The following is a 24,008-nucleotide window of genomic DNA, read 5'->3' on the forward strand; positions in this document are numbered from 1 at the left end:
AGGTGCCCCATCTAGCCTCTCTTTTAAGCTGCAGACTGATTAGTGGACATCTCCACCTGCATCCCCCTGTGTACCTCAAACTGAGCATCTCCATATGCTAGGGTGTTTGTTATCTTTCCTTTAGAACTTGGGCTCTGATTGCCCACATACTATCAAACATAACCATCTGCTTAATTTACCTCCTACATATATCTCTTCTCCCCTTTCCGTCTTTACTGTCATTGGCTTAGTTCTGGCTCTTGTCCTCTCTCACTTGGACTGTCACCTGGACTGTTTCAAGACATTCCTTCTAGTTTCCCTGCCTTCACTTTTGTGTCTATCATATCTATTCTCCAGACTGCTGTATTTATTTGTTATTTTAGAGAGAGTGTGAGTGGGGGAGAGGGGCAGACCGAGACAGAGAATCATTTTTTAAATATTTGTTTATTTTTGAGAGATAGAGAGACCGAGCACAAGCAGGGGAGGGGCAGAGAGTAAAGGAGACACAAAATCTGAAGCAGGCTCCAGGCTCTGAGCTGTCAGCACAGAGCCTGATGCAGGGCTTGAACTCGTGAACCATGAGGTCATGACCTTAGCCAAGTTCAGACGCTTAACTGACTGAGCCACCCAGATGCCCCTAGAGAGAGAGAATCTTAAGCACGCTCAGCACGGAGCCTGATACAGGACTCAATCCCATGACCTTGGGATCATGACCTGAGCTTAAATCAAGAGTTGGACACTCAATTGACTGACCCCCCTCGGCGCCCCCACACTACTGTATTTAAAAAAGTCATCTGACTGGGGCGCCTGGGTGGCGCAGTCGGTTAAGCATCCGACTTCAGCCAGGTCACGATCTCGTGGTCCGGGAGTTCGAGCCCCGCGTCAGGCTCTGGGCTGATGGCTCAGAGCCTGGAGCCTGTTTCCGATTCTGTGTCTCCCTCTCTCTCTGCCCCTCCCCTGTTCATGCTCTGTCTCTCTCTGTCCCAAAAATAAATAAACGTTGAAAAAAAAAATTTTTTTAAAAGTCATCTGACAAGGGGCGCCCAGGTGGCTCAGCCTGTTAAGCATCTGACTTCATGGGGCGCCTGGGTGGCGCAGTTGGTTAAGCGTCCGACTTCAGCCAGGTCACGATCTCGCGGTCCGTGAGTTCGAGCCCCGCGTTGGGCTCTGGGCTGATAGCTCAGAGCCTGGAGCCTGTTTCTGATTCTGTGTCTCCCTCTCTCTCTGCCCCTCCCCCGTTCATGCTCTGTCTCTCTCTGTCCCAAAAATAAATAAATGTTGAAAAAAAAATTGAAAAAAAAAAAAAGCATCTGACTTCAGCTCAGGTCATGATCTCACAGTTTGTGAGTTCTAGCCCCACATTGGGTTCTCTGCTGTCAGTACAGAGCCCACTTTGAATCCTCTGTCTCCCCTCTCTCTCTCTCTCCCCCTCCCCCACTTCTCTCTCTCTCTCTCTCTCTCTCTCTCTCTCTGTCTCAAAAATAAGCAAACATTTAAAAAAAGCCAATCACCTGACAGGACAACTGGCTGGCTCTGTTGGTATAGCATGTGACTCTTGATCTCAGGGTTATGAGGTCAAGCTCCACATTGGGTGTAGAGATTACTTAAAAAATAAATAAAAGGGGCACCCGGTGGCTCATTCAGTTGAGCATCCGACTTCAGCTTAAGTCATGTTCTCGAAGTCTGTGAGTTCGAGCCCTGCGTCGAGCTGTGTGCTGACAGCTCAGAGCCTGGAGCCTGCTTCAGATTCTGTGTCTCCCTCTCTCTCTGCCCCTCCCCTGCTCGTGCTCTGTCTTTCTCTCTGTCAAAAATAAATAAACATTTAAAAAGATTTTTTTAATAAATAAAAATAAAAAATAAATAAAAATAGGGGCACCTGGATAGCTCAGTCGGTTGAGTGTTTGACTTCAACTCAGGTCATGATCTCACAGCTTTTGGGTTCAAGCCCTGCGTCGGGCTCTGTGCTGACAGCTCAGAGCCTGGAGCCTGTTTCAGATTCTGTGTCTCCCTCTCTCTGCCCCTCCCCCGCTTGTGCGCGCGCGCTCTCTCTCTCTCTCTCTCTCTTTCTCTCTCTCATTAAACATTAAAAAAAAATTTTTAATAAATAAAAATAGAATAAAAAGTCATCTGACTATTCCTCATCTGCTTGAACATTTTCAGCAGTTTCACATTACCTTAAAAATAAATTTCAAGTTGGGGGCCTGGGTGGCTCAGTTGGTTAAGCATCTGACTTTGGCTCAGGTCATGATCTCACAGTCAGGCTCTGTGCTGACAGCTCAGAGCATGGAGCCTGCTTGGATTCTGTGTCTCCCTCTCTCTCTGCCCCTCCCCCTACCTCTCTCTCTTTCTCTTTCTTTCTCTCTCTGTCTCAAAAATAAACATTAAAAAAATTTAAAAAAAAAAGATAAATTTCAATGTTTTTAGCACTGCATACCAGGACTTCCAAGATCTGAGCCTGCCTACTTTCCATCTCCATCCATTACTTCCTCCACCCCTTCCTCCATCTTGTGCTTCAACAATCCTGAGCTGCTTATTGTGCCCATGGTATTTTATATCTCTGAATGTGCTACTCTTAGTGTGGATTCGTCATGAGTCATTATCATGTCATGCTGTGATTAAGTTTTATCTCTCCCACTAGTCCTTCTAGGGCCAGATTGATGTTGTCTTCATCTCTGTGTTACCAGCACAGTACATGGCACATTGTAAGCTCTCAACAGATGTTTGTAGACCTGACCCAGTGATCATTTTAGCCCACACTGATTCATCCTGCTTAGCAGAATGCTAGCATTATGAGGTGCCTGGGTGGCTTAGTCGGTTACGAGACCGACTTCAGCTCAGGTCATGATCTCATGGTTGTGGATTTGAGCCCCATGTTGGGCTCTGTACTGATAGTTCAGAGCCTGGAGTCTGCTTCGGATTCTGTGTCTCCCTCTCTCTCTGCCCCTTTCCCTCATGCTCTGTCTCTCTCTCTCTCTCTCTCTCTCTCTCTCTCTCTCTCAAAAACAAGTAAACATTAAAAAAAAAATTAAAAATGGGGTGACTGGGTGGCTCAGTTGGTTAAGCATCCAACTTCGGCTCAGGTCATGATCTCACAGTTCCTGAGTTCAAGCCCTGCGTCAGGTTCTATGCTGACAGCTCAGAGCCTTGAAGCCAGCTTCAGATTCTATGTCTCCCTCTCTCTCTCTCTCTGTCCCTCCCCCACTCATGCTCTGTCTCTGTCTCTGTCTCAAGAATAAAAAATAAACATAAAGGGATGCCTGGGTGGCTCAGTTGGTTAACCGTCCGACTTCATCCCAGTTCATGACCTTGCGGTTCATGAGTTCAAGCCCCGCACTGGGCTCTGTGCTCACAGGCCCTGGAGCCTGCTTTGGATTCTGTGTCTCCCTCTCTCTCTGCCCCTCCCTTCCTCATTCTCTGTCTTTGTCTCTCTCTCTGTCTCAAATATAGAACAAAACATTAAAAAAATTTTTTTAGGGGCGCCTGGGTGGCGCAGTCGGTTAAGCGTCCAACTTCAGCCAGGTCACGATCTCGCAGTCCGGGAGTTCGAGCCCCGCGTCGGGCTCTGGGCTGATGGCTCAGAGCCTGGAGCCTGTTTCCGATTCTGTGTCTCCCTCTCTCTCTGCCCCTCCCCCGTTCATGCTCTGTCTCTCTCTGTCCCAAAAATAAATAAACGTTGAAAAAAAAAATTTTTTTTAAGAAAAATAAAAGAAAAAAGAATGCTGAGTACTATGATCCGTCTGCATATACCTGGTGCTGCCCACTTCAGTTTCTAAGCAGTGTGACAGATCTTTCTATCCTCAACCTTTAGATTTTTTTTTTCTTTTTTTGGACCTAGAAATTTGTTCTCTGCGAGAACCCAAATAAGACTTATGAAATATTTTTCTTTTGGTTTTTCTTCTCTCTCTAGTTCCCATTGCCCGGGCTGTACTTGTTGATATGGAACCTAAAGTTATCAATCAAACACTATCAAAGGCTGCCCAGTCTGGCCGATGGAAATATGGCCAGCATTCGTGCTTCTGTCAGAAACAAGGTTCTGGAAACAACTGGGCATATGGGTAAGAGTAACTCCTCATGTTTTCCAGTTTAGATACAGCTACCTGGACAGCTTAGTTATAGCTGTACAGTTAATATACCAAGCACATAATCTTGAAATTGCTGTTTTAGGGGCACCTGGGTGGCTCAGTGGTTGAGCATCCGACTTCGGCTCAGGTCATGATCTCACAGTTCGTAGGTTCATAGGTTCGAGGCCCACGTTGGGCTCTGTGCTGATACCTATGAGCCTAGAGCCTGCTTCAGATTCTGTGTCTCCCTCCGTCCCTTGCCCCTCCCCTGCTCACGCTCTGTTAACATTTAATGAATAAATGTTAAAATTTTTTTTTTTAATGGCTGTTTTAGGGGTGCCTGGGTGGCTCAGTCGGTTAAGCATCCGACTTCGGCTCAGGTCATGATCTTGCGGTCTGTAAGTTCGAGCCCCGCGTCGGGCTCTGTGCTGACAGCTCAGAGCCTGGAGCCTGTTTCAGATTCTGTGTCTCCCTCTCTCTCTGGCCCTCCCCCATTCATGCTGTGTCTCTCTCTGTCTAAAAAATAAATAAACATGAAAAAAAAATTTTTTTTTTAAAATGGCTGTTTTAAAATGTAGAGTGTAGGGACGCCTGGGTGGCTCAGTTGGATAAGCGTCCAACTTCGGCTCAGGTCATGATCTCACAGTTCGTGGGTTTGAGCCCCGCATCAGGCTCTGTGCTGACAGCTCAGAACCTGGATCCTGCTTCTGATTCTGTGTACCTCTCTCTCTCTCTCTCTCTCTCTCTCTCTCTCTGCTCCTCTCCTGCTCGTACTCTGTCTCTCTCTCTCAAAAATAAATAAACTTAAAAAAAAAAAGTTTTTTTTAATGTAGAGTGTGACTTCATCCAGAAGAAACTCTTTATTCTGTCTCATGTATGTCTGTGCTTCAGGTCCAGGTAATGATGAAACCAGGGATCTCTTGCCAGCAAGGTTTTCTACTTTTTCATGTTGTTCTGCCAACTAACTTCTCATTAAAAAATATTTTGGGGTGCCCAGGTCACTCAGTTAAACGTCTGACTCTTGATTTCAGCTCAGGTCATGGTCTCACAATTCGTGAGATCAAGCCCTGCATCAGGCTCTGTGCTGACAGCATGGAGCCTGCTTGGAATTGTCTCTCTACCTCTCTCTGCCCCTCCCTCACGTGTGCATGCATGGACACACACGCTCTATCTCTTTCTGTCTGTTTCTTAAAATAAATAAACAAACTTAAAAAAAAAAACAGTATCTTTACCTGGCAGGTATTCCAGCTAATAGGGAACCCAGCAAAGCAGTAGTATGTCCTGGGGTTCTTTGGAAAATTCCAATGCCTGGTTCTTACTTCCAGAGATTTTGATTTAATTGGTTTAGGCTAAAGCCCAGATATTGGAACTTTTCAAAGCTTCCCTAGGTGATTCAAATGTGCAGCAAAGTTTGAGAACCACTGTTTTAGGAATATTATTATGAATGTTGGATGTTATTTTGTACCATAAACTTGCAGAACTATCTGGTAATTGAAGTCTTCAGCTAAAGGAATGACCTGTAAAAGATAAGTTTCTGTACCCAGTAAATTCACTCTCCCCGCAATCCTATTCGCCTTTAACTTGTATATTTTAAATTTTGTCGATCAGAGCCCCTGTTCCTTTCATGAAAGTTAGTTCACATCCATGGGTTTAAAAAGCCTTCTCTATCCTATATCTTCCTCTCTGCATTGCCTCTTTCTGAGTAAACTGAAAGGTGTTTGTATTTGTTTCTTTTGTGTTGTAGTTACTCTGTTCATGGACCCAGGCATGAAGAATCTATAATGAACCTAATCCAGAAGGAAGTGGAAAAATGTGACTGTTTGAGTGGTTTTTTCATCATAATGAGTATGGCTGGGGGCACAGGATCAGGTCTAGGAGCCTTCGTTACACAGAATTTACAAGATCACTACTCAAACTCTTTGAAAATGAATCAGATTATATGGCCTTATGGAACCGGTGAGGTAGGAACATGTTAATTGAAAATTTTATATTTTGTGTTCTTTGCAGTGAAATAAGTGTAGGTTAAAGATTGATTTTACCCTTTCTTTGGAAATATTAATTTACTACAACAGGAGTCATTCATTATACAGTATGGTACTTTTTGGAATTTTTAAAACAAGGACACCTCATTCATTTGGAAAGGTTTAAGCAAAGTTAAATGGATTGTTCACAAAAGTACCATCTTAGGAATCCACTCCTGGGTTAGTCCCTCTGGATATAGTATGTAAAGGAGGGACCTTGACCACATGTGGGGGTTCATCATGACATTACCAACCTTCAAAGAATTTTCCTTTCTTTCCATTGAGAGGAAATTTCTATATAGGCTAGTTTCTTGTTGATCAGCCTAGTAGGAGAAATTCTAAAATGGAGGTGAGTTAAGTCACTATAGGAAACGCTGTAGGAAGAAAGTATGATAGTAATAGTCACTGTTTATTAAGCCCTTACTATATACAGGACACTCTTTTAAGTGCTTTACTTGCATTCTGTCATTAATCCATACAACTCTAGGAGCTGATATAATTATTACACCTGTTGTACAAATGAGAAAACTGAAGCATGGAGAGATTATATAACTTGTTCAAGATCATATAGCTAAAAAGTGACAGAGCTGGGATTTGAACCCAGGCAGAATGCCCTTACAATCTACCCTCGTAATTGCTCTTTTCTTTTGCCTTTCTTATTTCTGACCTTTTTCTCTCCAGGTTATTGTTCAGAACTACAACTCCATTTTGACTCTTTCTCACTTGTACCGATCTTCAGATGCCCTCCTCGTTCATGAAAATGATGCTGTTCATAAGATCTGTGCAAAACTGATGAACATCAAGCAAATCTCCTTTACCGATATAAACCAAGTCCTTGCACATCAGCTGGGAAGCGTGTTCCAACCTACTTATTCTATGGAAGGCTCATATCACTACAGAAGAAATCCATTAGGTATTTGTCCGCTTGTATGTAACTTGTATGAAAGTCTTACGTTTTGAAAGCCTCAGTTATTCCTCCCTGGCTTGTCCCGTCTGTCTGAGGATACACTCAGATCTCCCTCATCTCAAAAACCTTCCTGAAGAACTACCTAGCTCTCCAACTAGATAGTTGGAAGTTTTGAGAAGTTACTAAATTTCTGAAGTGATAGATGCGCATTGGTTCTATTCTTCAGGATCCTTTTCTTCTTCTTTTTTTTTTTACAGCAACTTTGAGATATAATTCACACACCATATAATTCACTCATTTAAAATGTACAATTCAATTTTTTTTTAAGTTTATTTTGGGGCACCTGAGTGGTTCAGTTGGTTGAGTGTCCAACTTCGGCTGAGGTCGTGATCTCGCGGTTCATGAGTTTGAGCCCCATGTCGGGCACTGTGCTATCAGCTCTGAGCCTGGAGCCTGCTTCGGATTCTGTGTCTCCCCTTCTCTCATCTCTTCCCCTGCTCACGCTCTCTCTCTCTCTCTCTCTCTCTCTCTCAAAAAATAAATACACATTAAAAAAAATTAAAGTGGGGCGCCTGGGTGGCGCAGTCGGTTAAGCGACCGACTTCAGCCAGGTCCTGATCTCACGGTCCGTGAGTTCAAGCCCCGCGTCAGGCTCTGGGCTGATGGCTCAGAGCCTGGAGCCTGTTTCCGATTCTGTGTCTCCCTCTCTCTGACCCTCCCCCGTTCATGCTCTGTCTCTCTCTGTCCCAAAAATAAATAAACGTGGAAAAAAAAAATTAAAAAAAAAAATTAAAGTTTATTTATTTTGAGAGACAGAGAGAGAGCGAGTGCACAAGTGGGGGAGGAGCAGAGAGAGTGAGAACGAGAATCTCAAGCAGGCTCCACGCCATCAGCAAAGAGCCTAATGTGGGGCTTGAACTCACCAACTGTGAAATCGTGCATGACCTAAACTGAGGTTAGGAGTGGGATGCTTAACCGACTGAGCCAGGCGTCCCTACAATTCAATTTTTTAGCATATTCACAAAGTTCTACAACCATCATTTTCATCACCCCATTAAGAAACCCATCATTCTTTTTTCAGCTTATTCATCAAGTGGTGCCATATCAATCCAAATCATCTAGATGCAAATAACTCCATAGTCTATAGCCTTCTCGGTCCTAATGTCTTTCCCAAATAGTTGCCTATCCCAATTTTTTTAGTTGCCTTCTGGCTTCTTCAAGTTTAGAATGTTCTGAATAGATCCATCTTTTTTTTCCCCTGTCCTCTCTCCCCTGCTCCCTCTTCCTAAGTTTCTATCACCTGGATTTCTCCCACTGTCCTCATATCCCATCAGTATGTTCAGACCTGTTGGTGCCTTCTCTACCATCTGCCTGCATTCTTCCCCCTACTTCCCTATCTCTCTGACATTCACTCAGGGTGCCAGTATCTCTCAACTAATACTGCATACTCTCCCTGAACACAAAGCAAACTAGCCTCTTTCTATTCCTCCTCTCTCTCTCTCTCTCTCTCTCTCTCTCTCTCTCTCTCTCTCTCAGTCTCTGGCATAAAAACAGAGCTTAGATCTAATCAACATTCCTATCTGAAGGTGGTCCTAACCTTGCATTCCTTCCTGTACCTGCCTCATCCCCCTGCAGTCCATCTTGCAAGCTTACTGCAACAGAGCCTCCCCAGTGTGCAGATCTAATTCTTGTACTCCCTCGTGCTCATCCTATGGCCAGGTTTGCCAGAATTCCTTCGCCTGGCCTCCACATTATGCCCTGAACCCTAACTTTCTAGCTTCATTACCTACTGTCTCCTCTGCATGGATCCCCACCTACTTTTCATCCTGTCTGCACTGTCTCTCTTCAGTCTGGTGCTTTCCAGCCCAGGTCCCTTTGTTCAGTGTTCCTTCTCCTTAGAAATCGCTTCCTCCTTCCTTTCTTCACCTCTATTAAAACCTTATACATCCTTCGGTGTCCCAATTCAAGTGATAATTTTTCTGTAAAGCTTTCATACTGAGGTCTTCACCTAAAGTAACCCTCTTTTTCTGAACTTTAAGGCATTCTCTATCTCTTTTACATCACTTAATATTTTTTACCATTATTATTTCTTTAAGTGTGTTTGTTTATCTTTAAAAGTAACACAAACAGCACACCTATTCAACAAGTGAAAAACAATACGCAATCAAAAGTAAGTGTCCTTCCCACCCTTTCCCAGATGCTACCACTATAACTAACACCATGTGTTTCCTTAGAGAGGAATTCTGTCATGTGCATATTATGTAGTCCTACTAATGTGCAACTTCCTTGGAGACATGTCTTGTTAATTTCTGTGCATTCTACAGTACTTACTGTATTGCACATCTGTTCATTCAACCAATATTTATTGACTTCCTACTGTGTGCCAGGCACTATGCTAAATGTTGGGGATCCAATGTGAGCCAATGCAGACATTGTGTTCACTGTGAAATGTGAAAGACATTAAACAAATAAATTACACCAAGAATGTATAATTAAAGAACTCACCAACTGTGAAATCGTGCATGACCTAAACTGAGGTTAGGAGTGGGATGCTTAACTGACTGAGCCAGGCGTCTCTGAAGTGCTCTGCACTCTGAAGTGCTCTGAAGGAAAGAAGTCCAGTTTCAAGAGAATGTATCACAAAGGAATCAGACTTAGACTGCAGGGACAAGGAAGACTGCCCTGAGAAAGTAACACTTGAGCCAAAAGCTGGAAAGGACTTGGAGATGACTAAGCCAAGGGAAGGAGGAGGGAACAGCATGGGCAGAGGTCTTGCAGCAGAAGGAATCCTGGCACATCAAATAGAAATCCCATGACCCCGTAGCACAGAGAATGGTAAGGCTAAAGTGGTGAGCAGGGGTAGGCCTTACAGATTCTCATAAGCCATTTAGAGGCCTTCCTCATTACCCTAAGAATAGGGAGAAGCCGATGAAAGATTTTAAGCAGGTTGGTGACATAATCACTTTTCCTTTTGAAAAATCCACTGGACTTCTGTGGATAGCTGATTAGAGGTGAGTCTGTAGGCTGGTCTAGTCATTCCCTGCAGAGATTTTGGTGGTTTGAACTCATTGAACTGCACTGAGAAAATAAAGATGGTTATTAATAAAAACTCCCCCACTATGTGCAAACCTTACTGTGCACTTCACCTCACAATTTGCACTTCACCTGGTGTCACGGTGGGAGAAGTGTCCTGCTCCTGTCAAAGACAGCTCTCTCGCTTAATTTCTGGGTCCCATTCCCTCCCCCTTCTCAGGGACTTAATTCTTCACTCATCTCTCGTCCTCCCCTGTCATAAACTTATGCCTCTTTCCTGGATTATTGCCATTACAACTACTCTTGGGCATCTCTTACACTGAAAAAATCCTCCCTTGATATCACCTCTAAGTGATTGCACCCATTCCTCTGTTATTCTTTAAAACAACGCAAGGGTGTGTGTCCTTGCTGTCATTAGCTCCTCCTCATCTCATCATCTTCACCCCCTCTGATCTAGTTTCTACCCCACCATGTCTCTGAAAATGCTTTTTATAAGTCACAAGTGTGTCCACATTGCCAAATTTAGTGGACACTTTGTTGTCCTCATTTCCATCAGTAGAATTTGGCATGGCTGATCTTTGGTCTTCCAAATCTTTTGTCTTTTGTGACAGCCCTCTCCTCATTTTCCTTTTATCTCACTGACTATACCTTTTATTCCCTTCTTTTCTCCTCCTTTGGCTCCTTTTCTTTTTCCCAAGCTCTAAATGCTGGTCTTAGACCCTCTCCCTGATAACTGGCCTAGTTCCATGGCTTTAAACACCATTTGTATTCTCCAGCTTGCTGGTTTATCTCCAACTCTGACCAATTCCCTAAGCTCCAGATTTCTATATCCAGTAGCCTTTTCCTGTATGACATTTATATGTACACATTTCATGGACATCCCAAACATAATGTGTCTAAAACAGAGAGCTTTCCCCCAGAAGCTCATTTCTTTCTCACTCCCTCAGTTACTCAGTTTTAAAATCTTAGATGCAGGGGCCTGGGTGGCTCAGTTGGTTAAGCATCTGACTTTGGCTCAGGTCATGATTTCACAGTTTGTGAGTTCGAGCCCCGCGTCCGGCTCTGTACTGACAACTCGGAGCCTGGAGCCTGCTTGAGATTCGGTGTCTCCCTCTCTCTCTGCCCCTCCCCCACTCATCCTCTCTCTCTCTCTCAAATAAATAAAGATTAAAAAAAATTGGGGGAGGGGGGCTCCTGGGTGGCTCAGTCGGTTGAGTGTCCGACTTCGGCTCAGATCATGATCTCGCAGTTCGTGAGTTGGAGCCCCGTGTCAGGCTCTGTGCTGACAGCTCAGAGCCTGGAGCCTGCTTCAGATTCTGTGTCTCCCTCTCTCTCTGCCCCTTCCCTGCTCATACTCTGTCTCTCAAAAATGAATAAATGTTAAAAAAAATTTTTTTTTAATTTTTTTTTTTTTTAATCTTAGATCCAGAGGTACCTGGGTAGCTCAGTCGGTTAAGCATCTGACTTTGGCTCAGCCCATGGTTTCATGGTTCAAGAGTTTGAGCCCTGCATTGGGCTGTCAGCACAGAGCCCACTTCAGATCCTCTGTCCCCTTCTCTTGCTCCCCCTCCCCCGTTCATTCTCTCTGTCTCTCTGTCTCTCTCTCTGTCTCTGTCTCTCTGTCTCTCAAAAGTAAATATTTTTAAAAAGTTTTTTAGGGGCACTTAGGTGGTTCAGTCGGTTAAGCATCCGACTCTCTGTTTCGGCTCATGTCATGATCTCACAGTTTCATGGGTTCAAGCCCGCATCGGGGTCTGTGCTGATGATGTGGAGCCTGCTTGGGATCCTCTCTCTCCCTCTATCTCTGCCCCTCCCCTGCTCACTCTGTCTCTGTCTTTCTCAAAATAAATAAATAAACTTAAAAAAAAATTTTTTTAATTTAAATCTTAGATCCAGTTTTCTTACAGGAAAGTCTATAATTGCCTCCATTGTATGTGGTTTATCTTCTGTCTTCCAGTTTCCCTTCTTCTCTGCCATTCTCCCCTGTTCATGAACAGAGCCTCAGGGGCCTCATTACGTATCATATAGCCCAGCTCATTCTCACCAGGGTGTCCGTTCTTGCTGTCCTCATTAACTTCCTTCTCTCTCTACCAGGAGTATTCTCCTGACCATTTCCCTTTCATCTTTCAAGTCTCAGCTCACTGTTACCTTCTTAAAATGGCCTTCCATGATCCTGTTTGAGGAGTGAGCACCTATAATATCATCCTGTTTGTTTCCTTCCCACCATTTATTACTTTCTGACATTGTTTTGTTCATTTATTACCTCTTTTATTCTTTCTTTCTTTCTTTCTTTCTTTCTTTCTTTCTTTCTTTCTTTCTTTCAAGAGGGAGAGAGAGCACACACCAGCATGGGACAGGGGCAGAAAGAGAGAGGGAGGATCTTAAGTAGGCTCAGCACAGAGCTTGATGCGGGGCTCTATCCCACAACCCTGGGATCATGACCTGAGTGGAAATCAAGAGTTGGACACTCAACCAACCGAGCCACTCAGATGCCCCTGTTCTTTGTTTCTAACCACTAGAATAGAAGCTTTGTGAAAGTAAGACCTTGTCTACCTTGCTCACCACTGTGTCTGCTATCCTCAGAACAATGCCTCTCATATAACAGGTCCTTGCTAAATGGGACTAAACACATTGAGATAAAGAGGATAGATTTGAGAGAAATTGGGGGTGGAGTAAAATGCAGAGGACCAGATGATGGATTGGATCTGGAAAATGACAGAAAGGGAGGTGCAGAGCATAAGTCATGGGGCCCTGGGTTACAAAACAGTGTAGTCTGTAGTGATGTTTGCTGGATCTGGGGACACTAAAAAAAGATCTGGTTTGTGGGGCATAGTATGGGGCAAAGAAAGAGGTGGGTCTTAAACATGTTGAGTGTGAGGTGCCTTTGCCGTATCTTAATGGAAATGTCATGTGATAAGTTAGCTGGAAGTTTACCTGGTCTTCCCGCTTCAACCTTTGCCAGCCCACAGCCTTTTCTAAAGTGTAGCAGCCAGGGGCGCCTGGGTGGCGCAGTCGGTTAAGCGTCCGACTTCAGCCAGGTCACGATCTCGCGGTCCGGGAGTTCGAGCCCCGCGTCAGGCTCTGGGCTGATGGCTCAGAGCCTGGAGCCTGTTTCCGATTCTGTGTCTCCCTCTCTCTCTGCCCCTCCCCCGTTCATGCTCTGTCTCTCTCCCAAAAATAAATAAACATTGAAAAAAAAAATAAAAAAATAAAATAAAATAAAGTGTAGCAGCCAGACTGAACTCTGGCTTTACTTGTCTAAAAGGTTAAATCCCATTAGATCCTGTTACTCTCTTATTCAAAACTTTCAAGAGGTTTCCCATCTCACCCAGAGTTAAAGCCAAAGTAATTGGAATCACATGCAAGGTTTTGTTTTGTTCTGTCTGGTTTCCATTGCTTTCTTGACCTTATATCCTGCTCTCTCTCTTCTAGCCACATTGGCCTCCATGCTTTTTCTCAGATATGTCTGTTGTGCCTCAGAGTCTCTGTAATAAATGACCTCAGATACCCACATGGCTCCATTCAGGTGTTTGAGGAGATGTCACCTTTACAACAAAGCATCAGCGTTAGTGGGCATCTAAATTCTGAGGGGCCCCAGTCTGTGATGTGGGGTGACTTTCTACAGCAATGCTCTGACAGCAACAGAGAATGTGAGGAGTGGGGCTGGTCCAAGATTGGACTTTCACTTAAGAAGATTTGATGAAGAGACAGAGGCAAATAGCTGGGTTAGAAAAGAAGTGAAGCAAGGGGAAGACTGATGGACTGAGAAGGCAGGAGGTCCATGGATTAGTTTGTCTTAGTCCATTTAGGTTGCTATAACAAAAGTGCTATTTACTAAGTAACTTATTTAGAACATAACATTGTTTCTCATGGTTCTGAAAGCTGCAAAGTCCAAGATCAAGGCACCAGTAGGTACAGTGTCTGGTGAGGTCCTTCTTCTTGGTTCTTAGATGGCCATCTTCTCACTGTGTCCTCACATGGCAGGGGGTGCTAGAGAGTTCTGTGGGGCCCCTTTTAGAAGGGCACTAATCCCATTTCTGAGGGTTCCACCCTTACCATAACATCATCTTGGGGGTTAGGATTTCAAATATATGAATTTGAGGGGGGAACAAACCTTCAGTCCATAATAGGGTCTTAACAAGGCCTTGGCATGGTTAAAAATGAGAGTAGGTAAACAAGAAGGCTGGAGGGAAAAGTAGATTGTGACCGTTAATAATTCATGTGTTGGGGAGGCTGGGTGGCTCAGTTGCTTGAGCATCCAATTCTAGATTTCAGCTCAGTTCATGATCTCAGGGTCCTGAGATAGAGCTCCATGTCAGGCTCCGTGCTGAGTATGGAGCCTGCTTGGGATTCTCTCCCTCCCCCTCCTCTGCTCCTCCTTTGCTCTTTCTCTCACTCTCAAAAAAATAAAAATAAATAAAAAAATTTAAAGGTAGATCATTAATTACCTTTCTAAAGAATGATCATTCATGTGTCAGTGCTCAGGCTATATTTGTTGACTATTGTTTGTGCTATGCAATAAAATTCAGCTGTAGGTATTTTGCATTAAAGGACTCTTATGTTCAGGGGTGCCTGGGTGGTGCAGTCAGTTAAGCATCCAACTCTTGATCACAGCTCAGGTCATGATCTCACAGTTTGTGAATTCGAGCCCCACATCAGGCTCTGCTGTGATGGTGCAGAGCCTGCTTGGGATTCTGTTTCCTTCTCTGTGCCCCTCCCCCACTTGTGCGCTCCCTAGTGCACATCTCAAAATGAATAAACATTAAAAAAAAAAAAAAGATTCATGTTTAGAGGAAAGTCCACTAGTCATAAGATCAATTTGTGCAAAACTTTGTAGATGTTTGTGTCAAAATTTGTTCTTTTCTTTAGGATATAGGATGAGTTTGCACTCAGTGTTACAAAATTTATATTTCATGTTGTTATAATAATATATTTTTCTCAAGTTTTTTCCCAAAAATATATAAAACAGCTCTGAATGCAAAACAAATTAGCTTTTTTTCCATAGTCCTGTTTCATTACAAATATGTTTCTAAAGATAGGTGTATTCCTGTCTTCAGGAATCACTAATCTTGTCTTTTTTCCCTAGTAGAATTTGCTTTAACATGCCCTGCTTATCCTTTAATCAGATAAAATAAATAAGAGATCTAGAAAATTTTCTAAAGGAATATTTAGTGGATATGAATGATGATAAAAGCATATTAGCTCTGATGCTCACTTAGATTCCTGGGGTGTAGCTACATATTTTGTTCATATTTCCAGTTTCTTAGCTTCTACATTCTTGTTTCCTTTTTGTCAAAGTATGTTTTCTCACTCAAGCTAAAATAGGTGCCAAAATGAAGCAAATATGTGATCTGAAATAGACATTGTCTCTGAAATTTTGTTTACATTTTTAAATTTAAGCAATTCTGGCCTTGGTGGAGAAAACATATTTGGCCCCCCAAACCATCTAACCATAGTTGTGTAAGGGTCAATGGAAACATTGTGGAATTTAAAAATTCAGTCCAGGTTTTTTCTTTACAGGAGAGTTAATGGAGAATTTAGTCCCCCATCCTGAATTCAAGATGCTGGGTATTCGTAACATTCCTCAGATGTCTGAGAACTCACTGCCTTACAGTACGTTTACTTGGGCTGGCCTCCTCAAGCACCTGAGACAGATGCTCATTTCTAATTCGAAAATGGAAGAAGGTAACGGGTATTTTATTTTATTTTTTTTTAATTAATTTATTATTATTTTTTTTAACGTTTATTTATTTTTGAGACACAGAGAGACAGAGCATGAACGGGGGAGGGTCAGAGAGAGGGAGACACAGAATCTGAAACAGGCTCCAGGCTCTGAGCTGTCAGCACAGAGCCCGACGCGGGGCTCGAACTCACAGATCGCGAGATCATGACCTGAGCCGAAGTCGGCCGCCCAACCAACTGAGCCACCCAGGCGCCCCAGTAACGGGTATTTTAAAAACATGCAAGCCACAAACTGGGAAAAGAGCCTGCACTGGAGTTCTCAGTATAAACTGGCTTGGGTGAGTTGAAATAATGGTGACTTCTGGTCAGGGAGGTTCCTGCAAAAACTTACCAGGACATCCCAGGAGGACTGCTTAATCACTGCACAGTTTCATTAACCAAAAATGAAAAAAATTTTCAGAGGAGTTTAACATTTTTTTAAGTTTTGTTGATTGATTGATTTTTAGTAATCTCTGTACCCAACAGGGAGCTCGCACTCATTACTCTGAGGTCAAGAGTTGCACACTCAATTGACCGAGCCAGCCAGGTGCCCCTATTTTATTTTATTTTTATCAAAGTAATATATGAACATAATATTTAAAAAATCAGGGGCACATGGGTGGCTCAGTTGGTTAAGCGTCCGACTTCACCTCAGGTCATGATCTCACAGTTTGTGAGTTCGAGCACTATGTTGGGCTCTGTGCTGACAGCTCAGAGCCTGGAGACTGCTTCAGATTCTGTGTCTCTGTCTCTCTCTGACCCTCCCCTACTTGGACCTCTGTCTCTCTGTCTTTCTCTCTCAAAAATAAGTGAACATTAAGAGAAAAAAAATTTTTTTAAAAGATCAAATAGCCTGGGGTGCCTGGGTGGCTTAGTCAGTTAAGCATCCAACTTTGGCCCAGGTCACGATCTCACAGTTGGTGAATTCGAGCCCCACATCAGGTTCTGTTGCTGACAGCTTGGAGCCTGGAGCCTGCTTCAGATTCTGTGTCTCCCTCGCTCCCTGCCCTTCCCCCACTCATGCTCTGTCTCTTTCAAAAATAAATAAATATTAAAAAAAATTTTTTTTAATCAAATAGTCAAGGGGCGCCTGGGTGGCTCACTTGGTTAAGCATCTGATTCTTGATTTCAGCTCAGGTCATGATCTCACGGTTTGTGAGATGAGCCTCTCGTCGACAGCACCAAGCCTGCTTAGGATTCTCTCTCTCTCTCTCTCTCTCTTTTTCTCTCTCTCTCTCTTTGCCCCTCTTCAGCTTGTGCACACACACTCTCTCTCTCTCAAAATAAATAAATAAACTTAAAAAAAATCAAATAGTCAAAACTCATCTAAGTGTATACTTATATCTTTACTTTGCATTGTATGTAAATCATATCTCAATTTTTTTAGATAAAGCCAAGTAATTGTCCAGTATGTATTTATAATGAGGAAAAGAGCAGCTCCCTGGCCTATACTTCCCCACTACCCAGATGAAAATACTGTCAATGGTTTTGGCTGTCTCTTCTGGAATTTGCCTCCATATTTCTAAGTATCTTGCTTATATTATTACTTGTTTTGTGTTCTAGGTTTAGATATTACCAATTGCCTTCCTAATGTGAAATTGAGAATTGAATCTTCTTATACCACTGCTATACACACACACACACACACACACACACACACACACACACACGAGAAGTCTCACATCAATCTGATTCCTAATCCTGTTTTGTTTTCTCTTGGATCTTTTAGGATTTCCTTTTTGTCCCTGGAATTCTGTAATTCCTTAATGTGGATCTCCCATTGAGTTTAGTAGAATGTAAGCTTTATTAGGGCAGGGATTCTGTTTTGTTTACTGTTGTACCTTCAGAGCCTGGAACGTAGGGCCCAGCAGGTAGTTTTACTGAGGCCAGAGCCTGACTGGTTTAGCCTTTCTGGAGCAGAAGCCTTTTAGGATGAAGGGGGGGCACTCCCTCTGCTGCAGGGAGTGGGGAAGGGTCTAGGGTTCTCACCACTTCTCATACAGATTTTTTATTTTTATTTATTTATTTTTAAGTTTATTTTATTTTTGAGAGAGAGCATGAGTAGGAGAGGGGGAGGGGAGGGGCAGAGAGAAATAGGGGACACAGGATCCAAAGTGGGCTCTGTGCTGACAGCAGCAAGCCCGATGTGGGGCTTAAACTCATGAACCGTGAGATCATGAACTGAGGTGAAATTGGGCAGATGCTCCACCAACTGAGCCATCCAGGTGCCCCTCATACAGATTTTTAACTAAATCCTCTTGTTTCCTCCTCTTTTAGAAGTGGCTGTCCTGCTCCCAGGACCTCTCCACTGTGGGCAGACATTCTAAGCTTCCCCTGCTTGCTAAGTCAGTCACCACTGATTCATTTGCTTTCCAGATTCCAAAGTTTTTTTGCTATTGTCTCCTCTTCTCTTCCCTTTTTTCTTGTTTATGACAAGCTGATGTTCAGTCTGTCATGTCTAACTAGAAATCACCACTATGTATTATTTTAGTAGCATATATTTTACCACAAATAACAACAATTTAGGTTTCAATAATATGAAAGTGGATTTCTTCTACATTTACTTACTAGTGAAACCTTATAGATTTTAGATTATAGTGTCTGAGGTTTGAAGATAAATAGGAAGTTCACATCTTAAAGTAATGCTTCCCCAATTTTTTGGCCTCAGTACCCGTTTTTCTAGTAATACCTGTTAATATCTCAAGGAACACACTGTTTCTCAGAGTATAGTAGAAGACATGCTGCTTTGAACTCTCTTAGGTCAGTAAAACACAGTTTGCTTAGTCATTTTCTCATGTGGGACTCTGAGTATCAACATTTCTTCATAGTTATAGGTAGAGCTTTGAACATATAAATATCTTCATATATGTGAAGATATATGAATAAATATATTTATGTACTAACCAGGTTGAAACAAATAGCTTTAAAAATCTTTGTATATTACCAGACGACTCCATCTGAAGATTGACCCTATTAATATCACTATCAGCCATTTATCTGTTTCCATATGTCCTAGCAACAGAAGGAATGAGTGATCCCAGAGGGGGCCAGGCAGAAGTTACAGTGTCTTTTATGACTTAGCTTTGGAAGTCACATGCCATCTTTTTTATTATTTTTTTTTTTAGTTTTAGTTTTATTTATTTTATTTATTTTTTAATGTTTATATATATTTGAGAGAGAGAGAAAGACAGAAGGCAAGTGGCGGAGGGACAGAGAGAGAGGGAGACAGAATCCGAAGCAGGCTCCAGGCTCTGAGCTATCAGCACAGAGCCCTACACGGGGCTCGAACTCATGAACCATGAGATCATGACCTGAGCTGAAGTCAGACGCTTAACCAACTGAGTGACCCAAATGTCCCTTTTTATTTTTTTAAAGTTTATTTATTTTGAGGGGCGCCTGGGTGGCTCAGTCGGTTGAGCGTCCGACTTCAGCTCAGGTCACGATCTTGCGGTCCGTGAGTTCGAGTCCCGCGTCAGGTTCTGGGCTGATGGCCCAGAGCCTGGAGCCTGCTTCCGATTCTGTGTCTCCTTCTCTCTCTGCCCCTCCCCCGTTCATGCTGTCTCAAAAATAAATAAATGTTAAAAAAAAAAAATTTAAAAAAAAAAGATGTTCTTTTACTTTTTTTAAGTAATCTCTATATCCGACATGGGGCTCAAGCTTACATCCCCATGATAGTCACATGCTCCACTCACTGAGCCAGCTAGGCATCCCTAATATTTTTTTTTAAATATGGTTTTCAAATATAGTTGTGTATTAGAAATACCCCAAGAACTTTTTTAAACAATGTTTATTTATTTTTGAGTGAGAGAGAGCATGACCATGGAAGGGGCAGAGAGAAAGAGAGGGAGACAGAGAATCCCAAGTAGGCTCTCCACTGTCAATACAGAGCCTGATGTGGAGCTCGAAATCACTAACTGTGAGCCAAAACCAAGAGTTGGATGTTCAGTTGACTGAGCCACCAAGGTACCCTGAATTTTTTTCTTGATAAGTTCAAATATTGTATCAGTTTCATCTTCTTTAAGAAATCTCTCCTAAAGCCATCTGCTCTGCTTTAATCTGGACTTTTTGCCCTCTGTAACCAGGGTACACTTGTCATCCTGGATATTCTCTTTGCCTGTCTCCTGTGTTGAATTTTCTGTTCAGAAGGTTTAGGCAAAGCCCAAGTGTTCTAGGGAGAGGGGAGGAGAGGGGTCATGGTTTTTCTGAGTTTTGCTTGATCTAGTTCCTTACCCTTAACTCTGCCTTGTGTTCTCCAGACCAGAGACCCTCAATCATATCCTCTCTAGAAAATAAACCTTTAGTTTTATGCTACAGTACAGAAGAGGCAGTTAATCATGCTGAACAGACAAGTTTAACAATATTCCTTGATCAGGAGTCAAAGGCAGTGGTGCTCCACAGGATAGGAAAGCTAATTTAGGAGCCAGTGACTTAGTGTTTTCATGGATTCCCTTAAAGATGTTCTGGAGGGACAGAGAATAATAATGGGTGAAAAACATTGGCATCATTAATGCTGAGTCAAAAGTGATAAAGCCACTGAATGTGAAAACATTTTAGGAAAACTTTAACCAATTTATTTTGTTACATATATTTTTTATGGATGTTCAAGAATGATCTAATTTTTAAAAATCCAAACCTAATTTACTCTAAAAGAACTATTTCAATAAGTATAAAATTTAATAATCTAAGTGAATAATTGACATAATTTGATAATCTTTTTTCTTATAATCAGTGGTGTCTTAGATGGAAGGAAAATAATATTATGGATTTATACCCTTTTTTGTCACATGGGTTTCAAGTATTTTTGTCCATCATTTTTGTCTTTTGTGTGGTATTTTTCATCATATGGAGGTTTTACATTTTTATGTCAGCAAACCCATATATCTTCCTATGTTATAGATTCTGAGCTTTGCCCGAGATATAAAATATTCCTTAGTATTTTCCAGCATTTTTTATAGTTTTATATTTAATATTTAAATTTTTTAACCCATCTGGATTTATTTTTATTTCCGATAATGCTTTTTTTTGGTTACTTCTCTTCTCATTTTAAATTTTATTTGCTTAACTTTTCCCTTCTCACTTTTTTTTTCCCCCTTTTCACTTTTGAACATTAATTTTTCAAGGGCCTAACTTTAGAATGGCTTCATTTCTTTTTTCTTTTTGTAACTTTTAGATAGAGTTTATTACCTTTTATTTCTGAGTAATAAAGAGTGATGAATTATCTAACAAGTACAGCTTCTATAGCATGTCATAAATTTTTTTTTAATTTTTTAAATTTTTTATTTATTTTTGAGAGCGAGAAACCGAGTGTCAGTGGGGAGGGGCAGAGAGAGAGGGAGACAGAATCTGAAGCAGGCTCCAGGCTCTGAGCTGTCAGCACAGAGCCCAATGCGGGGCTCAAACCCACAAACTGTGAGATCATGACCTGAGCCGAAGTCTGACGCTCAACCAACGAGCCACCCAGGTGCCCCAGCGTGTCATAAATTTTTAAATATTTTTACTGAGGTGTGATTTATATACCACATACACCTATGATAAGTGTACAATTCAGTGATTTTTTTCATAACTTTGCAGAGTTGTGCAATCATTATCACAGGCCAACTGTAGAACGTTTCCATCACTCCAGAAAGTTCCTTGTATTCATTTTGGAGTCAGCTCCCATTTTTACCCCCCGTCCCAAATGACCACTGGTGTGCTTTCTGTCTTTACAGATCTGCCTATTTTGGACATATCATATAAATGAAATTATACAATAAATAGTCTTTTGGGCCTGATCTTTTTCACTTAATGTCTTTGAAGTTCATCCACATTGTAGTATGTATCAGTAGTTCAATCTGTTTGTTGTATTGCTGAATAGTATTCCATCAGATGGACATATGACGTTTTATTTAGATGTCCAACAGTTGAGGGGCGCCTGGGTGGCTCACTCGGCTAAGCGTCCGACTTCAGCTCAGGTCACGATCTCGCAGTTCGTGGGTTCGAGCCCCGCGTCGGGCTCTGTGCTGACAGCTCAGAGCCTGGAGCCTGTTTCAGATTCTGTGTCTCCCTCTCTCTCTGACCCTCCCCCGTTCATGCTCTATCTCTCTCTGTCTCAAAATAAATAAACGTTAAAAAAAAAATTAAAAAAAAATTAGATGTCCAACAGTTGACTGGACATTTGGCTTGTTTTCACTTTGTATCTGTTAGGAATAATACTGCTGTGTGCATCTGTGTACAAGTTTTTGTGTACACATGTGTTTTTAATCTTTTTTTAACTTTTTAAATATTTTTGAGAGAGAATGAAAGTGGGGGAGGGGCAGACAGAGGGAGGCAGAGGATTCAAAGTGGGTTCTGTGCTGAGAGTAGCAATCCTGATGTGGGGCTCAGACCCACAAACCTGAGCCAAAGGCAGACGCTCAACCGACTGAGCCACCCAGGTACCCCATCAATCTCTTGATTATATACCTAGGAGTAGCATTGCTGGGTCAAAGGATAAGTATGTATTTAACATTTTGTAAAACTGCTAAACCCTTCCAAAGTGGCTGCACCATTTACATTCCCACCAACAGTTTAAGAGGGTTTCAGTTTTTCCACATCCTTGCCAACATCTGATATTGTTAGTCTTCTTGATTATAGCCATTCTAATAGGTATGAAGTAGTGTCTCCTTGTGGTTTCAGTTTGCATTTTTTTTTTAATTTTTAATGTTTATTTGTTTTTGAGAGAGGGAGAGACAGATAGAACACAAGCAGGAGAGGGGCAGAGAGAGAGGGAGACACAGAATCCGAAGAGGCTCCAGGCTCTGAGCTGTCAGCACAGAGCCCAACACAGGGCTCGAACTCATGAACCATGAGACTGTGACCTGAGCCAAAATTGGACTCAACCTACTGAGCCACCCAGGTGCCCCTCAATTTACATTTTTAATGTTTATTTATTTATTTTGGGAAAGAAAGAGAGCAGGGGAGGGGCATAGAGAGAGGGAGTGAGAGAATCCCATGCTGACTCCACACTGTCAGCACAGAGCCCAATGTGGGGCTCGATATCACAAACTGTGAGATCCTGACCTAAGCCAAAATCAAGAGTCAGACACTTAACGGACTGAACCAACCACATGCCCCTCAATTTGCATTTTCCTAATGACAGTGATGTTGAGCATCTTTTAATGTGATTGGTAGAGTTGTTTGATTATCTTTTTTGGTGAAATGTTTATTCAAACATCTTTCTAATTCTTAAATTGGCTTGTCTTCTTACTGAGTGCAGCATGCCAAAATTTTTGGTTTGTTGTATTTCTCTGTTTGCTGAAAATCAGTCTGTTATGAACACTGAATTTTATCCCTATCCTATGTATAATTTAAGAGTATTTTCTTAGGGGCACTTGGGTGGCTCGGTTGTTTGAACTTCCAACTTCAGCTCAGGTAATGATCTCACAGTTCATGAGTTCAAGCCCTGAACTGGACTCACTGCTGTCAGCGCAGAGCCCTCTTTGGATCCTCTGTCCCCTTCTCTCTTTGCACCTCCCCTGCTCGCACTCACTCTCTCAAAAATAAATATTTAAGAAAAAAAACTTTTTAAAGTATTTTCTTAATATTTCCCTATGACCAGTCAATTTTCAATCCTGTTTTTGTTTTGTGTTTCTACATCCCTTAACATTTTTGTATGAATTTTGTTTGTTCATACAGGCATATAGAGCAAAGTTCACCCTTTTTAGGTGTATAGTTCTATGAATTTTGACAAACTTATAGTAACCTCTATGACAACTGAGATAGAGTATTTCCATCATCCCAAAAAGTTCCTTCATGCTCCTTTGTAGGCAGTCTCTTCCCTCCACTCCAGCCTCTGGCAACTACTGATTTGAATTTTGTTCCCATGGTTTTGCCTATTTCAGAATGTCCTATAAATGGAATCATCCAGTACGTAATTTTTTTGAGTCAAACTCGTTTCACTTAGCATAATGCTCTTGAGATATGTCCATGTTGTTTGTTATGTGTATCAGTAGTTTCTTTTTATTCCTGAGAAGAAATCCATTGTATGCACCTACCACCATCCTTGAACACCCTATGCAGAGTATTTCATCCCTTTCTTGGGACTGAATAGTTTGAATCATTTTGGTCAACCAGGTAAAAATTTTTAAACATTTAGTAGAAAAAAACGACTTTTGGGGAGCCTGGGTGGCTCAGTCGGTTAAGCGTCCAACTTGGACTCAGGTCATGATTCACGGTTGGTGGGTTTGAGCCCTGCATTGGGCTCTGTGCTGACAGCTCAGAGCCTGGAGCCTGCTTCAGATCCTGTGTCTCCCTCTCTCTCTGCCCCTC

The 24,008-nt window shown here is 42.2% G+C and overlaps 1 protein-coding gene across 7 annotated transcripts in view; it reads left to right on the forward strand.

Moving 5' to 3' along the window:
* TUBD1 (tubulin delta 1) overlaps positions 1–24,008 on the forward strand; it is a 31,039-nt gene that overhangs the window by 2,349 nt on the left and 4,682 nt on the right. For 5 of the 7 annotated variants that reach the window (XM_047831640.1, XM_047831639.1, XM_047831638.1 and 2 more), the window contains 4 exons: positions 3,887–4,034; positions 5,785–6,001; positions 6,743–6,974; positions 15,522–15,686. In XM_047831640.1, coding sequence (XP_047687596.1) covers positions 3,887–4,034; positions 5,785–6,001; positions 6,743–6,974; positions 15,522–15,686 — 762 coding nt within the window. Of the gene's footprint in view, positions 1–3,886; positions 4,035–5,784; positions 6,002–6,742; positions 6,975–15,521; positions 15,687–24,008 lie in introns of those variants that run through there. The other 2 variants (XM_047831641.1, XM_047831642.1) reach the window with 2 other exon arrangements.

This window comes from Prionailurus viverrinus, chromosome E1, assembly GCF_022837055.1.
Source record: "Prionailurus viverrinus isolate Anna chromosome E1, UM_Priviv_1.0, whole genome shotgun sequence".
In the NCBI taxonomy this organism is placed as follows: domain Eukaryota; kingdom Metazoa; phylum Chordata; class Mammalia; order Carnivora; family Felidae; genus Prionailurus; species Prionailurus viverrinus.